Below are 17987 nucleotides of genomic sequence, written 5' to 3' on the forward strand. Positions count from 1 at the left end.
CTTTTGTTAACATATTTAATTCAATTTTTTTAAGTACTTAATTGGGTTAAACAGTTGACCATTTTAGTCGAGATAGATGAGAAATACAAAAAAAACATCAAATCAATATATTTATTAATCCATAAGTATAGTTTGTCATACAAATCAATAAAAAGCTCTTGTGTAGGGCTTTACACAAAATGAAGACTATAGCCGAGGATAACGCATTGGGCACCATACAGAGTATTTGTCATAAATAGAGGAAGGAAACAGAAGGACTCCGTCTTAAAGGAGTAGTTCAGAGTGAACTATCCTTTTAAGTCACGGAGATACATGGACCCATTTTCCCCAAGACTACAAACTCAGCCTGGTTAAGAACAAATATATACAGTGGCCATAAACATAGCATGGATAGAAAATCATCATAAATCCAATTTCCCTCATTTTGAAGAGTGGGGAAAATAAACAAATATAGACTTGGTTTATTCCCTTGGTGTGGCCGGAGGAGACTGGACAAAGAGGAAGGTGTGATGGATCTGCACTCAAAGCCAACTTCATTTTTCATTTTATTTAGACTGACAGAGGCCTCTTCATGACAAGGTACATAGCGTGCTGTCAACCATCTATACAACACACTCCCACACGCAGACGAGAGACTCTGATGCGTCACAGTCAAGACAAGATATCAGCAGAGCAAGTCCCTTTAGTAATAACTAAACGTGTTCGTGGCACTGTGGCTGACACAGGACCTCGAGCATCTATGATAACACTAGTGACTGTGTTAGTCAACTGGAAGCAGACAGAAAAGTAGGAAGTAAGCAAGTGCCTCGTCATGCACTGTGAAAAGATACCAAAAGGCTGCTTGTGAAAATTTAAAATTAAACGCTTCAAAAACGAGGCTTAAACTTATTTCAAGACAAAATCACTCTGGCTGATTTTATACACTAGTGTGCCAAGTCATTGTTAAAACGTGTTAAAAAGCAGAGCTCCCAGGCCCTGAATGCAACGATAGCTGAATCTCTATAATGATATGTTTTCGACAATGCCCATATTACAGTAAGATGGCATGACAAAGAGGTAAAACAGAGCCGGTTGTGTCAAAAGCCAGCTTACAGTGCCTCCTAGTGCTCAGTAAGAGGTCATGCAATGACCAGTGAGTGTGTACCCATGCACCATAAAGTGTTCCACGTCTATCCTGCCATGCATCTCTGTGAATATATCCTGAAGGCTCTTACACATGGACATCTGTAGTGTAAAGTAACTTTTCCACCTCATATTCGTCATCTCCAGAACCATACCAGTGTCTACATGTGAAAACGCTGCCTTTCTATGATCTGTGACACCACAGGGTAAGATTCAAAGTCAGAAAAAGGATTTTCAAAACCTGCAATAAGTTTCTAGCCCAAGGGAGGGTATTTTCTTGCTCCCCACGTCACTTTTGATGATATCATCAGGTATGTTGACACTGGTATTGTGCTGGAGATGATGAAAATGAGGTAAAAAAATGAAATATTCTCCCTTGTCTTCCCATTCAAATGTCATATAAAATTTCAGTTTCAGAGTCCTCCCCGGTCTCAGAGTTGTCGTGAAGTGCAGCGTTTCCCTGTTCCACAATCACCTCAACCTCACCTGGATCGGTTAGAGAGTCCTCTGTTTTCAGAACATCCTTCATTGGCTGAGCTTCGCCCTCATCCAAGGCCTCATTGGTCAGTGACTGGAAGCCGCTGTCATCGTGGTGCCGGGGGCTGGAGTCAGCCAATGGTGGGGCCAGCTCAGCGTCAGAGTCTACGGCACACTCCGTTATCCTGTCTTCATCCTCTTCCTGTACCGCCATCTCTATTTCCTGTATGGCATTCTCGATAGCCTCATCTTCTCCCTCGATGGCTGCCTCCACCTCGTCCTGCCTCTCCTCCTGTATCATTATCGCCATTTCCTGTAAGGCGTTCTCGATGCCCTCTACCTTGCCCTCAATAGCTGCCTCCCCTTTTTCCTGAAGCTCCCCTTCAGCTTTCTGGTCTGGACCTCTTTCTATCAGCTGCTTGCTCACTTCCTGTGGGGCACTTTTCCACTGCAGTGACTTCCAGTGCACCTCCTCCACCACGGTGGTGATGAGCGTCACCTCCTCCTCTTCGCCTTCTAGCGTCAGCATCCCCGGCTCTGTCCCATTGGGGAGAACAGCCAAGTCCTCCTCTGAGGCCGGGACAACCATCTCCACCACCGGATTGATGAGGTAACGGATCTCCTGCACGTTGTCTGGGGAATTTGGCTCTGGTTCCATGGGGGTCGCTCCCTCTTCCTCGGGGATGAAATCCCCCCCCTCCTCCATCCCCCCCTCCTCGGGGATGAAATCCACCCCCCCCTCCATCCCCCCCTCCTCGGGGATGAAATCCACCCCCCCCTCCATCTCCCCCTCCTCGGGGATGAAATCCACCCCCGGCACCTCCAAGCACGACTCGTAGGGCAGCGGGCCCATCCCGTCCAGCTTGATCATGGAGACCACTTGCCTGCGCCGCCATTTGGACCGGCCACATCCTTCCGGGGACTCGTCAGACTCCTCATCCCCGCCACCGAACTGGGCGGCCCAGTCTACCGAGGGGCTCTCCCCCAGCAGGTGGAGGTCGGGGTCGCTGTTGGTCAGGATCATGCTGTCTCTGTACAGGTTGTGTCTCTTCTGGACTGCCGCCTCTTTCACAGCTGTAGGCACACAGATTTACGTCAGCTCCAAATTCACAAATCGCCTCAGATTAGCACTGCTGAATCTGCTGATCTAGGATCAGGTCCTGTCTATATAATCATAAGTGTGCCCTAAAAAAAAATATATATATATATCCTAGACTAGCAGTCCTACCCGGAGATGCTTTACAAATGGTCTAGCCTATGCCGGGCCAGTGTCTCCAATGCGTGTCCAGTGTCCACCACTCACCCATCATGATGTCCTTGGTGACAGACTGCAGCACCACCTCCTCAAACATGTTCTCCACCAGGATGAACCGGGAGAAGTCCTCAAAGATCAGCTCCTGGAAGGGAGGGAGGTCCTGAGAGGGAGGAGAGATGTTGTTACAGACTAATGCACTAGACATAGGTAACGTCCCAAGTGGCACCCCAGTCCCTTATATAGTGCACTACTTTTGACCAGAGCCTAAATATTTTACAGGGTTCCATATGAGACAGAACCATAGAGTAAAGGGGTGGCTAGAGTGTGAGGGGTATCTGTGTCTTAGGAGACTAGGATAGCTGGAAAAAGAGACTTAAAACCAGTGAGCCTCACCGGATGGCATGAGGGAGCCAGCTGCTTCAGCATGTAGGGGATGATGATCTGTAGCAGGGCCTCTCTGAAGAACTTCTTACGCACCGTGCTACTGTCATAGTCATATTTCTGACAGGGACAGACAGAGGGACGCAGACAGAAGACATTAAGACTCTTTTTGATGGCTTGCCAAAAATTCCCAGGGTTTCTGGTCTACCGATTGGATTTTTCCCGGAATCAGGAGGGAATAAGCAGGAAATCTGGAATCCTCCAACCAGAATTTTGGGAAAACCTTTCCAACCGTATTAATGGCCAATCTATTCTTTATCCTTCAATCAAATCAGTCATTCACCTTCATCCTTATCCCCCCCCCAGTCTAACTAACCTTCAGAACTCTGTCCTGGCAGCATTGGATGGTCTTACACAGGTTCTCTCCTCTCTGGTCCTTTTCCTCCAGACTCTGGTGCAGCAGCTGTTCGAACGTGTACACAGCGTTGTCCATTTGCTTTTACACAGAGGAGAGAGGACATTAGTGATACACTGGGGGAAAAGACAGATCGTCAACGATCTCACGTAGCTCATTCGGTGGAGTTCCTATGTTGTTCAATGAAATACCCTCTCTCACCACCAGATGGTACCGCTACAATCCGTCACAAAGTGCAGTAAGAACAATAACTACAGTGTTGGTAGTCTCATGTGGCAGCTTCATACCCACCAGGTAGTGGGATTTGTGGGTTAAGATCTCACCTCTCTCATGAGGATCTGAGCCCTCTGGACGAACACGGAGGGGCTGGACACATCAAACCTCTGCTGCAGCCCTTCCAGACTCAGCTGCTCCACCTTCTCATAGCAGCTCTGCATCTTCACCGGGTGGAACGCCAGCATAGAGATCTTCTCCATGTGCTGAGAGAGGGGAGGGGGAGAAAGGTGAGAGAGAGTAGGGAGAGCGAGAAAAAGGGAGAGAGGGAGGGCAGAGAGAGGAGGGGGGAAAGAGACAGACCGAGATGAGTTGAGGACATGACAACACCGAGCACTTCAACAGATCCTCAGTACATTTTATAGAACAGTCACAGAGGTCACCAAGGACAGTAGGCGTGAACTCCAACTTGTGTCTTCAAGTCCTCCGGTGGTCCACTCACCTCCCCCAGTTTGTCCTTGCCCCCTCCGTTGAGTGTGTTCTTGCTGACCTCCACCAGCTCTCTGAAGAAGACGTCTCGGACCTCGGAGAAGCCTCTGCTGGTGGGCTCCATCAAGGCTTCCAGGATGGAGCTGACGTAGGGCTGGACGCTGCGCCGAAGGAGCTGCTCTGCCCTGGGCAACACCAGAGCTACGGAAGGTGGGGGGGTGGAGGAGACAATAAGGAGTACGGTTAGTCCCCATGGTCAGTAGACAGTAAACACCCACACTTCAAGACCACAGTAATACCAAGCATTAATTACCCAGAGACATCCGGCTGAAAAGTCTGGAGAAAAGGAACCAAAATATCATTTGCCGTCAAACCTGTGACTGAAATGGAGAAATGATGCAGCCATGATATAAAGTACTACTAACCTGGCTGCTTCTGTAGGCCTAAATGTCCAACTAACAAAGTCATGAACAGTTGTCAGTCATTTCCACACAAAACATGCGAGTATTGTAATCAGATCGCCGATCAACTGTTCTGGCACAGGAGACAACCATGACAAAGTGAAGGTGGAACAGACAGACTGCTATGCCAAACGTAGGTAAGCATTGCCACACCTCTGGTAAGAACTACATCAGTCAATCACATGCATTTATAAAACTATTTTTTTTTACATCAGCATATGTCACAAAGTGATTATACACAAACCCAGCCTAAAACCCCAAAGAGTTTTGCAGATGTAGAAGCAAAGTGGCTAGGAAAAACTCCCTAGAAAGGCCAGAACCTAGGAAGAAACCTAGAGGAACCAGGCTCTGAGGGGTGGAGATAAGAGAACATGGCCATTAACGCCAGATTGATGTTCAAATGTTCATAGATGACCATCAGGGTCAAATAATAATTACAGTGGTTATAGAGGGTGCAACAGGTCAGCACCTCAGGAGTAAATGTCAGTTGGCTTTTCAGAGCCAAGCACTCAGAGGTCGAGACAGCAGGCACAAAAAAAGTGTTTAACATGATCTGTGAATGACTACCTCATCTTTGTACCCCACACATACAATTTTCTGTAAGGTCCCTCAGTCAAGCAGTGAATTTCAAACAGATTTAACCGCAAAGACCAGGGAGATTTTCCAATGCCTCGCAAAGAAAAGGCACCTATTGGTAGATGGGTAAAAAAAAAAAAAAAAAGCAGACATCGAATATGCCTTTGAGCATGGTGAAGTTATTAAATACACTTTGGATGGTGTATCAATACATCCAGTCACTACAAAGGTACAGGCGTCCTTCCTAACTCAGTTGGTGAATTTAAACCAGTTACAAAGTTGAATGGCTTTAGAAACCTGAGTATGGATTAACATAGTAGTTACTCCACAATACTAACCTAAATGACAGAATGAAAAGGAAGCCTGTGCAGAAAATATATTCCAAGACATGCATTCTTTGAAGTTTAATACTTTTGAATATTTGGAGATACCTTAAGTAAATACCTGCAGTCAACTTGTGCAATATCTTTGGAAATAAAGAAAATTGCATTCTTAATTTCACCTGTCAAATTATTATCAAGCTTACTGTATGTAGTCCCATGTCACGTGGCGTTTGTTTACAAGCACACAACGATAAGAGACCGGAGCCTTGTGAGTCGCTCACTGTTGCGCAGCATGTGCCATGTGCCAGCTGAGGGGTATTTAAGTTGGTAATAAAGCCCTTTTTTGGTGGAAAACTAGCCTATGCCATGGCCCACCCATGGCTGCACCCCTGCCCTGTCATGAGAAATCCATAGATTAGGGCCAAATTAATGTATTTCTATTGCCTGATTTCCTTATATGAACTGTAAATCGCCACATTTATATTTTTTGTTCAGTATATACACTACCGGTCTAAAGTTCTAGAACACCTACTCATTCTTAATTTTTTACATTGTAGAAATTACACAAATTAACTTTTAACAAGGCACACCTGTTAATTGAAATGCATTCCAGGTGACTACCTCATGAAGCTGGTTGAGAGAATGCCAAGTGTGCAAAACTGTCATCAAGGCAAAGGCTGGCTCCTTTGAAGAATCTAAAATATATTTTGATTTGTTTAACACTTTTTTGGTTACTACATTATTCATAGGGTTTGATAACAGCGCCCCTTGTGTTCAGTATGGCAATCTGGATTCCGCCCAAGCCTAACATGCTGACCAGACTGCTCTCGCTTGTGCGCCATCGCGCGCATATTGATTTTGTCCATACACAGCAGACGCAATCAGGACACGCAGGTTGAAATTTCAAAACAAATTCTGAACCGACTATATTCATTTGGGGAAAGGTCGAAAAGCATGAAACATTTAAGGCAATTTAGCTAGCTAGCTTGTCCTGGGATATAAACATTGGTTTGTTATTTTACCTGAAATTCACAAAGTCCTCTACTCCGACAATTAATCCACAGATAAAAGTTTGTTTCTAGTAATCTCCCCTCCTTCAGGCTTCTTCTGACTTATATGGAGGTTGGCAACCAACTTTAAGGTGCATTACCACCACCAACTGGACTGGAGTGTGGACCTCAGTTCATCTTTTAATCTCCCACGTGGATATTTGCTCCTAAAAATCAATGAGGAGATGGGAGAGGCAGGATTTGCAGCGCGTCACGTGTCACAAATAGAACCAAGTTCTGTTTTAGTGCCTGGCTACGCAGACGTGGGTGCAATGATTGAATAACATGTGTACATTCATTTTGCGACGTGATCGGTGAGGTCAGCATGAAATGGGTATGCTTGGGAGTTTTTCAGGATAAAAATAGAAAACGGAATTGAGCTAAGCAGGAACCTGGTTAAATCTGCTTTCCACCAGACACTGGGAGGTGAATTCAGCTTTCAACAGGACAATAACCTAAAACACAAGGCCAAATCTACAGTGGAGTTGCTTACCAAGAAGACAGTGAATGTTCCTGAGTGGCCAAGTTACAGTTTTGACTTAAATCTACAGCAAGACCTGAAAATGGTTTTCTAGCAATGATCAACAACCAATTTGGTAGATCTTGAAGAATATTGAAAATAATAATGGGCAAATGTTGCACAATCCAGGTGTGGAAAGCCCTTAGAGACTTAACCAGAAAGACTCAGCTGTAATTGCTGCCAAAGATGCTTCTACAAAGTATTGACTCTGGTGAATACTTATGTAAATGAGACAAGTCTATTTCATTTTCAATATATGTGCACCATGTTCTAAAAACATGTTTATACTTTGTCATTATGGGGTACTATATGTAGATGGGTGAGAAAACCAATCTACTTAATCCATTTTGAATTCTGTCTAACAAAATATGGAATAAGTCAAGGGGCATGAATACTTTCTGAAGAGACTGTATGCTATATGTGACCAGTTACTGTAGTGTAACTAAATACAAAGCCTAATAAAAACAGTAATGGACACAAATATTTCATACACACACTAATAAACACAGGACATGTGAGCCCTGGCCTCCAGTGTCATCCAAGGAATGCAGTCCTTCAACATTGTCTCCATGGGAAACAAAACATAAGAGAAAATGTTAGAGCAGGAAGGCAGAGAGATGAGAGAGGGGCGAGAGGGATGAGAGAGAGGGGCGAGAGGGATGAGAGAGCGGGGCGAGAGGGATGAGAGAGCGGGGCGAGAGATGAGTGTAAGGGATAAGGAGTGCGGGATAAGACCCTTCTATCCCAAATGGCACTTTATTCCCTACATAGTGCACACTACTTTTGACTAAGAGATAGGGATTGTCAAAAGTAGTGCACTATGTAGGGAATAGGTGCCATTGGGGACACATTCAATGACTGATCTAACTGCACTCAACAAACCACAAACACTAGAAATGACAAACCGTTGCTAACAATGGCCCCTTTGTTGAGGAGCATTACAGCATTGCTAATTTTACAGCGTAAACACTTAGGTAATTCCCTTGACTATCCACTAGACGCTTGGACTGAAAAAGTGCCATCGTTGAGACAACTAACGCACTGTGATTAAGTCGACACACTGCATCACAGCCTGTGTGTGTGAAAAGTGTAAGGAGTGTTTCCTGTGGGTGCTGCTGTGTCACAACACGAGGTGAGAGGGTGTCAGGATATTTTTAACATTTTTTTTAAAGCGTGTGCATGTGTGCTCGCCAGGACGCGCCTCTCACCACGGATCTTGCCGCTGACGTGTTCCTTGGAGGTGATAATCTGGTCCATGTCTGTGCGTAGAGCGGCGTCTAGACGGGGCGTCTCTACCTCACAGGCCTGGACGAGAGCCTCGTATTGGGCCTGGGTCTGAGACAACACCTGCTTATACACTGCCTCAGAGATCTGGAGAGGGACAGGGAGAGAGAGAAAGGGTTGTCCCAGATGCCACCCTATTCCACAACCTTTGACCAGGGCACATAATGCACGTGTAGGCTGGTCAAAAGTAGTGCACTATGTAGGGAATAGGGTGCCATTTGATCAGGAATGTTGGGCCAGGAGTTTTCCAGACTATGTGACCTGAACAGGAAAAACAGTGTGCTCAGGGAAACCTCTGGGGCCTGGGAAAGAACAGAGTGCAGCACGTAGGTAGAACGACTCACCAGCATCCAGTTCCTCTGTCTCTGTTGTATCTTCCCCTTCAGACGAGGACCAATCAGATTCCTCAGCTCTGGGTAGAGGGTCTCCATCACTAAGTTGGCTAGGATCTAAACACACACACACTGCATTAATCACTTACACAATCTTTAAAGTGTGTGTATAGGATGTGCCTGTATGAGTAACCAAGAGAAGTAACTAGTGGCTGGCAGGACTTGGCACCTAGTAAAAGCATATGAGACTTGAGAGGCTTTGTTGTTTGAGTTCGGTGTTTCCACAACAGAGAAAATGACAAGGTGTTGTGTCAGTCTTAATCTTTGTGGCATTTCAAACAGAACGGGAACAAACACACAACTAACTGGCAACCTGAAGAGCGCAACCACTTCAGAGTCACCTACATGAATGGGTTGACTGGTGTGTTTGCACAAGAGTATGCAGGTTCAGTACATGATTCCATCCAAAGTGGCACCCTATTCCTTATATAGTGCACTACTTTGACCAGGGCTCACAGTAATATGTGGCACCTTTACACAACATAATAATTGCTAAATGTATGAGTGAGGAGCTGTTCACAATATTCCTATTTTGTATGGATCCCCATTAGCTCCTGCCAAGGCAGCAGCTACTCTTCCTGGGGTCCAGCAAAATGAAGGCAGTTCTACAATTTAAAACATTAGAATACATTTCACAACACATTAAGTGTGCCCCCTCTGGCCACTAATCTACTACCACACATCTACAGTGCATTTAGAAAGTACTCAGACCTAGACTTTTTCTACATTTTATTACATTAGCCTTATTATAAAAATAGTTTTTTTTTTTTTTTTAATCCCATCAATCTGGGCTCCCGAGTGGCGCAGCAGTCTAAGGCACTGCAGTGTACTGCTAGAGGTATCACTACAGACCCTGGTTCGATCCCGAGCTGTATCACAACCGGCCTTGATCGGAGTCCCATAGGGCGGCGGACAATTGGCCCAGCATCGTCCGGGCCAATCATTGTAAATAAGAAATTGCTCTTAACCAACTTGCCTAGTTACATAAAATAAATGTAAAAAATCTACACACAATACCCCATAATGACAAAGTGAAAACAGGGTTTTTAGAAATGTTTGCAAATATTTTACAAATAAAAAAATAAAATGTACATAAGAATTCAGACCCTTTGCAAAATTGAGTTCAGGTGCATCCGGTTTCCATTGATCATCCTTGAGATGTTTCCACAACTTGGAGTTCTCCTGTAAATTCAATTGATTGGACATGATTTGGAAAGGCACACACCTGTCTATATAAGGTCCCACAGTTGACAGCGCCTGTCAGAGCAAAAACCAAGCCATGACGTTGAAGGAATTGTCCGTAGAGCACCGAGAGAGAATTATGTCAAGGCACAGATCTGGGGAAGGGTACCAAAACATTTCTGCAGCATTGAAGGTCCCCAAGAACACAGTGGGCTCCATCATTCTTAAATGGAAGAAGTTTGGAACCACCAAGACTCTTCCTGGAGCTGGCCGCCCTGCCAAACTGAGCAATCGGGGGAGAAGGGCCTTGGTCAGAGAGGTGACCTAGAACCCGAAGGTCACTCTGACAGAGCTCCAGAGTTTCCCTGTGGAGATGGGAGAACCTTCCAGAAGGCCAACCATCTCTGCAGCAATCCACCAAGCAGGGCTTTATGGTAGAGTGGCCAGATGGAAGCCACGCCTCAATAAAAAGGCACAAGACACCCCGCTTGGAGTTTCCCCAAAAGGCACCTAAAGGACTTTGACCATAAGAAACAAGATTCTCTGGTCTGATGAAAGGGAGATTGAAGTCTTTGGCCTGAATGCCAAGCGCCACGTCTGGAGGAAACCTGGCACCATCCCTACGGTGCAGCATGGTGGCAGCATCATGCTGGAGGGAATGTTTGTGCAATACAGAGAGATTCTTCCAACAGGACAACGACCCTAAGCACACAGCCAAGACAGGTGTGCCAAAGCAAACTTCCCAAATCCAGGTGTGCCAAGCTTGTAGTGTCATACCGAAGACAAGGCTGTAATCGCTGCCAAAAGATTATTCGACAAAGTACTGAGTAAAGGGTCTGAATACTTGTGTAAATGTGATATTTAATTTTTTTATTACTAATACATTTGCTCAAAATTCTAAAAACCTGTTTCTGCTTTGACATTATGGGGTATTGTGTGTAGATGAGAAACAATCCATTTTAGAATACGGCGGTAACGTAAAAATGTGGCAAAGGTCAATGGTCTGAATACTTCCCAAATGCAGTGTATAACAGAAATGTGTGTGTGCATAGTGCTATTAAAGAAACCTTCAGGTCAGTGTCTGAGACAGGATGCAGTTTGACCACTATGTAACTAATATCATGGGTCATTAAATTGATTCATTCTGCATTAAATAATTAAGTCATGTAATATATGTATTCATTTACAGTAGCATGGTATTTTACACCCTAATCTCTCACCCAGAGTGTCGAGAGACTATTTTCTCCCTAACATGCATTAAAATACACACACTCCAAACAGATAAATCTGCTGGGATTGGGTTTGTCAGAGGGCCAGTTCTCCATTTCCCTTTGCTCATTAGTGGTTCTGCATTATAAAAAGGTGCTTACAGGCACACACACAGCTTTTTACCTGCAGCGCATCTGCCTCACTAGATTTACAGCAAACATTTTAGAAAAGGCACTCAAACACTGAACACACACCTCAGTCCACCCCTCCTCCAATCCAACCCATCATACACAGTCACTCACTTGAAAGGCCAATTTTTTATTTAACCTTTATTTAACTAGGCAAGTCAGTTAAGAACAAATTCTTATTTACAATGACAACCCACTGTTTCCCGGTAGGACAACTGCCTTGTTCAGGGGCAGAAAGACAGATTTTTTTTTTACCTTGTCAGCTTGGCGATTCGATCCAGCCACCTTTCAGTTACCGAAGCTCATTGGCTGAAACTCGAATTGCTAGGGAGCTGGCCCGCGTGGGGGGAAATGCAGGGGAAAAAGGCACCACACAGCTTCCGGAAAACAGTCGCTTTCAAACTAGGGATTTCGTGGCTAATTGAGGTAAGACACTAATTCTGCTCATACACTATGCATGTATAAACTACACATTGACAAATCCAGTCCAAAGCAGGAGGTTTACTAGTCGCCAAAGTTCAGGACCGTGTCTTTAAAGCCCAAATTATACCGGGCCTGATTGTCCCATTTGAATTACATCCACAATTATCCACATCCACGTAGGGTGTGGCGTTACACAATATGGCCAGATGGTGGTTTACTCATGGGCCACAGCTACGGCCAGAGCAGAGGGATGAAGGTCCAGTCCTCAGGGGTAAAAATCACAGAAAAATGAGTCCCCCCCCCCCATTGTGTTTCAGAAAACAAACCCCTGGCTTTGTTACACAATACAAACAATGGCAGTATACGTCATCTTCTGGGTCATGTTCTTGTTTGATATAAGAAATTATAGAGGATACTACTAGACAGTACTAGTAGTACACCTCACCCGTCTAGTTGCTCTCAGTTCTTGGTCAGAATCACATAGGGGTAGATACAAAACATATTCCAGCATACATTTCACTGGTAAACAACTATAGTTTATATGCCAACATACAGTACCAAGTTTGTACATTGCAGGTTCTTTATTTAGACTATTTTCTACATTGTAGAATAATAGTGAAGACATCTAAACTATGAAACATATGGAACCATGTAGTAACCAAATAAAGCGTTAAATCAGAATATTTTTGTTGTTGTTGAGATTCCTCAAAGTAGCCACCCTTTTTGCCTTGATGACTGCTTTGCCCACTCTTTGCATTTTTAATCATTTTTTGTTGTTGTTGATTTGTTTAACACTTTTTTGGTTACTACAGGATTCCAGAGTTGTCTTCACTATTATTCTACAATGTAGAAAATAGTAAAAATAAAGAAAAACCCTTGAATGACTAGGTGGGTCCAAAAACTTTTGACTGGTACTGTATACGCGGGACGGGTTTGTCACAGGAGTAGGCCAAATGTTTCCCGAACCCTAAGAAAAACAAGCAAGCAGCCCCCGCCCTGCAGCACAAACACTGGCTCTATGTTCCCTTTTTCCTGTGTTGGTAGACACACTGGGGGGCGATTGAAACTAGCCGGAGGGAGACAGGAAAAGTGCTTACTGCCCCTACCCAGGACCCAGCCCATGCACACAGTCTGGCACACAACACACTGTGCTCAATAACTCTTCATTTACCTTCCCAAAGCTCCTCCAATAAGACTAAACTGGGATTCATTCATTAGGAATGGACACGGAAAAAAAGGTTTTACTACCATGTAGCCTAATGAATACAACCCTACAGTCAAACATGTCACCAGACAGCTAATAATCATTCGAAACACAGTCGGTTCATTCACATGGGGAAGACCAACATCTATGGATAACACACACACACACGTCCGACTTCCAGTGAAATCATAAGGGAAACTGAAAACAAGTTTGACATGATAGTTCTGAGGAAGTGGTTTAACATGTGTAAATATGCACACCCCACCCAACCCATCTCTTAAAGAGGACAACAAGGATATAGAACACAGCCTTACAGTCTTTATCCATCTACATGTGTAGTAGGCCTGGCTTGCTTTGGCTGCAGAATATAAAACCATAACTCAAGTTTTAATATGATTTAATATGCTCGACTTGGCCCACTCTGCTTTCGACATACTTGAATAATCGTCTCAATGCGGTCCAGACAACAGATTGGAGCTGAACACAGCGGCTAGCTACAGTGCCTTGCGAAAGTATTCCGCCCCCTTGAACTTTGCGACCTTTTGCCACATTTCAGGCTTCAAACATAAAGATATAAAACTGTATTTTGTTGTGAAGAATCAACAACAAGTGGGACACAATCATGAAGTGGAACGACATTTATTGGATATTTCAAACTTTTTTAACAAATCAAAAACTGAAAAATTGGGCGTGCAAAATTATTCAGCCCCTTTACTTTCAGTGCAGCAAACTCTCTCCAGAAGTTCAGTAAGGATCTCTGAATGATCCAATGTTGACCTAAATGACTAATGATGATAAATACAATCCACCTGTGTGTAATCAAGTCTCCGTATAAATGCACCTGCACTGTGATAGTCTCAGAGGTCCGTCAAAAGCGCAGAGAGCATCATGAAGAACAAGGAACACACCAGGCAGGTCCGAGATACTGTTGTGAAGAAGTTTAAAGCCGGATTTGGATACAAAAAGATTTCCCAAGCTTTAAACATCCCAAGGAGCACTGTGCAAGCGATAATATTGAAATGGAAGGAGTATCAGACCACTGCAAATCTACCAAGACCTGGCCGTCCCTCTAAACTTTCAGCTCATACAAGGAGAAGACTGATCAGAGATGCAGCCAAGAGGCCCATGATCACTCTGGATGAACTGCAGAGATCTACAGCTGAGGTGGGAGACTCTGTCCATAGGACAACAATCAGTCGTATATTGCACAAATCTGGGCTTTATGGAAGAGTGGCAAGAAGAAAGCCATTTCTTAAAGATATCCATAAAAAGTGTTGTTTAAAGTTTGCCACAAGCCACCTGGTAGACACACCAAACATGTGGAAGAAGGTGCTCTGGTCAGATGAAACCAAAATTGAACTTTTTGGCAACAATGCAAAACGTTATGTTTGGCGTAAAAGCAACACAGCTGAACACACCATCCCCACTGTCAAACATGGTGGTGGCAGCATCATGGTTTGGGCCTGCTTTTCTTCAGCAGGGACAGGGAAGATGGTTAAAATTGATGGGAAGATGGATGGAGCCAAATACAGGACCATTCTGGAAGAAAACCTGATGGAGTCTGCAAAACACCTGAGACTGGGACGGAGATTTGTCTTCCAACAAGACAATGATCCAAAACATAAAGCAACATCTACAATGGAATGGTTCAAAAATAAACATATCCAGGTGTTAGAATGGCCAAGTCAAAGTCCAGACCTGAATCCAATCGAGAATCTGTGGAAAGAACTGAAAACTGCTGTTCACAAATGCTCTCCATCCAACCTCACTGAGCTCGAGCTGTTTTGCAAGGAGGAATGGGAAAACATTTCAGTCTCTCGATGTGTAAAACTGATACACACCCCAAGCGACTTACAGCTGTAATCGCAGCAAAAGGTGGCGCTACAAAGTATTAACTTAAGGGGGCTGAATAATTTTGCACGCCCAATTTTTCAGTTTTTGATTTGTTAAAAAAGTTTGAAATATCCAATAAATGTCATTCCACTTCATGATTGTGTCCCACTTGTTGTTGATTCTTCACAAAAAAAATACAGTTTTATATCTTTATGTTTGAAGCCTGAAATGTGGCAAAAGGTCGCAAAGTTCAAGGGGGCCGAATACGTTCGCAAGGCACTGTACATGACATGCAGAATTTTTCCCCCTCGTCTCTAGATGTTCATAGAAGCCTACTGTGTGGTTGGTGAGGTACATGCTTTAGGACACATGTAATGCTCTTGGCAAACCCTACGTAGGCAACAAAGGCCTGAAAAACACTCTTACTCCTGGAAGGACAGCTGTTATTAAATAGGGCCATGATATTGACACAGTAAATCTAGGGTGCCCATCCAAATATCACCCTATATAGTGTACTACTTTTGACCAGGGTCCACATAGGGTGCACTATATAGGGAATAGGGTGCCATTTCAGATGCGTGCCTCCTGTCTCATGCCCAACACTGTGATCCCTTCAAAGTTTAGTCTCTCATACTAGGCAAGTCCGATCACTTCAGGACATCAGAGTAACAGTGTCCCCCCCCCAAATGGCACCCCATTCCATCTACAGTGCAATACTTTTGACAAGGGCCCGTAGGAATTAGGTGCACCCAGAGTGATGTGATTCAGGGTATGGCACCACTTAGGTTACGTTTACACAGGCAGCTCAATTCTGATATTTTTTTCCACTAATTGTTATTTTGACCAAGCACTTCAGATACTTTCCAGAATCGGTCTGATTGATAAAAAAAAATATTGAAAAAAAATATCAGAATTGGGCTGCCTATGTAAACAAAGCCTTGGTCCCTACTGCTACCTTTATACAAAGCAGAAACACCATTACCAGTCCCACAAAACAGACCAAGGCCTACAGAGAGAGGAAAGAGGGAGAGAGCTCTGAAAAGCCATCTTTCCCTGTGTTGATGAGAATTGGGAGGACAAATGAGTGAAATGGAGCTAGTGAGAAAGAACAGGCGTTTTGAAAGGAAGACCACCCAGGCAGGGCCACACCTGAGCCTGTGTAGGTGGACTGTTCCTACCCAAGCAGGGGTAAGAAACAGAGATGGAATTTGAAAGAGTCTCTTTCAAAGGAGACCCCACCCAGAGAAGCAGGGGTCTGTTCAAACTGTGACAGTGGGTGAGGTACAATAGGTGCTCTACACTGTTCTCAATCAATATCTCAAATGAGGGATTCACCAGACCCTCAAACTCGAAGAACCAAATCCCACACGTCTGTCGGAGACAGCTGGGTCAACTGGCGAATGAGGTGAGCCCCATCCCCTCATACTAAAGAGCCACTCGCCAGCCCGCTAGTCATTCTCACCTCTTCCTCACAGAGTACTACTCTAAGCTCTTCTCGATATGATCGGTTTTCCTGTTTGTAGGTGTGTCGCAAGGTTACACCGCCGTGCACAGGTTTTACAGCACTCGTTTTCTGTGTTGGTTGACTTCACTGAAAGGAACATTTTCGCGTCGGGTAATAATGAACTTTTGCACTTTTTCTTCCCTTTGTCTCCTGTTAGCTACTGAAACTTGACTAGCTTCGCTGCAAGGCTTAGCTAACCTAGTTATTTTTGCCCCATAATTTTTGGTAATTGGCAAAGATTTTTTGTTGATAAATGTTTTATTGTCACCGGTTTGTGTTAATGGATGGTGTAAAAATGAGAACAAAAAAAAAAATTCTTTAAAACAAAAATACATTGTAGAAAACTAGATATAGGCCTAGATACAATGTAGCCCTATAGGATATACAATATTTAATGAAAAGCAGTAAACATACACATTGTTTCACATTCTTTAATAGAATCATAAAAACACAGACAGAGTTTTGAAAAATCAGTGGAATTAGAGTATGATAGCTAAGGAGATGGAGAAAGCGTCGGCCTCCGGATTACATCTTCAAACTAAGGGCAACCGTGACAGGGATAATCGTCTATTCCATGTATACGGGTAAGATAGTCTAGCTAGCCACATTTTCAGATATTACATGTTTCTAATTTTAACAGAAAGTCGTTTTCATTTCAAGTTAAAGTGTACTGTTAGCTAGCTGACTCGCTAGCTAACGTTACATGTATGATCTGTGTAGTATTATTCGTATCTCAGAACCATTTGCTTTGCTAGTTATAACCTAATGTTAGCTAGCTAACATTGAACCTGGTTGGTTAGCTACCTGCAGATTCATACAGGGTAGTAAGGTAACGAGTTGGGATTATGGTTCATTGTTTACCTAGCTAGCTACATGTCTTAAAAAAAAGACTACACTATGCAAGTAACCATTTCAATAGAATGTCACTGTGACAACTGTTGATAGACGTAGCTGGTAAATTCGCTGTGGCTATCTACTCTGATTTACTCAGTAAACGTAGGAAAAAAAGCATAAATTGTTGCCAGCAGCAAAGTTGCAGTCACCAATGGGGGGGGGGGGGGGGGGGGGGGGCTGTTCAGGTGCTTTTGGTCCCAGACTTGGTGCTCCGGTACCACTTCCCGTACGGTAGCAGAAAGAGTCTCACAATTTTTAGGGCCTTCCTCTGACACTGCCTGGTGGGGTGTACACACTACCCTCTGTAGCACCTTGTGGTTGGATGCTGAGCAGTTGCCATACCAAGAAGTGATGCAGAAAAGTCAAGATGCTCTCAATGGTGCAGATGTAGAACATTTTGAGGAGCGGAGGGCCCGCTTCACAACTGTGGTGATGTGTTTGGACCATGATAGGTCATTAGTAAATGTGGACACCGAGGAACTTGAAGCTCTCGATCCACTCCACTACATCTCCATCGATGTGAATGGGGGTGTGTTAAGGCCATCAGTTTCCTGTCAGAGTGGCAAATGTGTTGTTGCCTACCCTCACCACCT

The 17987-nt window shown here is 44.1% G+C and overlaps 1 protein-coding gene across 1 annotated transcript in view; it reads right to left on the minus strand.

The window, feature by feature from the left end:
* Position 1: 1 nt before the first annotated feature.
* The window catches only part of LOC110509334 (protein Niban 2), a 61842-nt gene continuing 43856 nt past the window's right edge, over positions 2–17987 (minus strand). The window contains exons 7-14 of the mRNA XM_036968295.2: positions 8910–9014; positions 8490–8652; positions 4366–4553; positions 3974–4129; positions 3612–3731; positions 3248–3355; positions 2903–3014; positions 2–2673 (exon numbers count right to left, since the gene is read on the minus strand). Of these exons, the coding sequence (XP_036824190.2) occupies positions 1511–2673; positions 2903–3014; positions 3248–3355; positions 3612–3731; positions 3974–4129; positions 4366–4553; positions 8490–8652; positions 8910–9014 (2115 nt within the window). The 3' untranslated portion in view covers positions 2–1510. The remainder of the gene's footprint in view (positions 2674–2902; positions 3015–3247; positions 3356–3611; positions 3732–3973; positions 4130–4365; positions 4554–8489; positions 8653–8909; positions 9015–17987) is intronic.

This window comes from Oncorhynchus mykiss, chromosome 29 (assembly GCF_057628025.1).
Source record: "Oncorhynchus mykiss isolate SJ-2025 chromosome 29, ASM5762802v1, whole genome shotgun sequence".
NCBI lineage: Eukaryota > Metazoa > Chordata > Actinopteri > Salmoniformes > Salmonidae > Oncorhynchus > Oncorhynchus mykiss.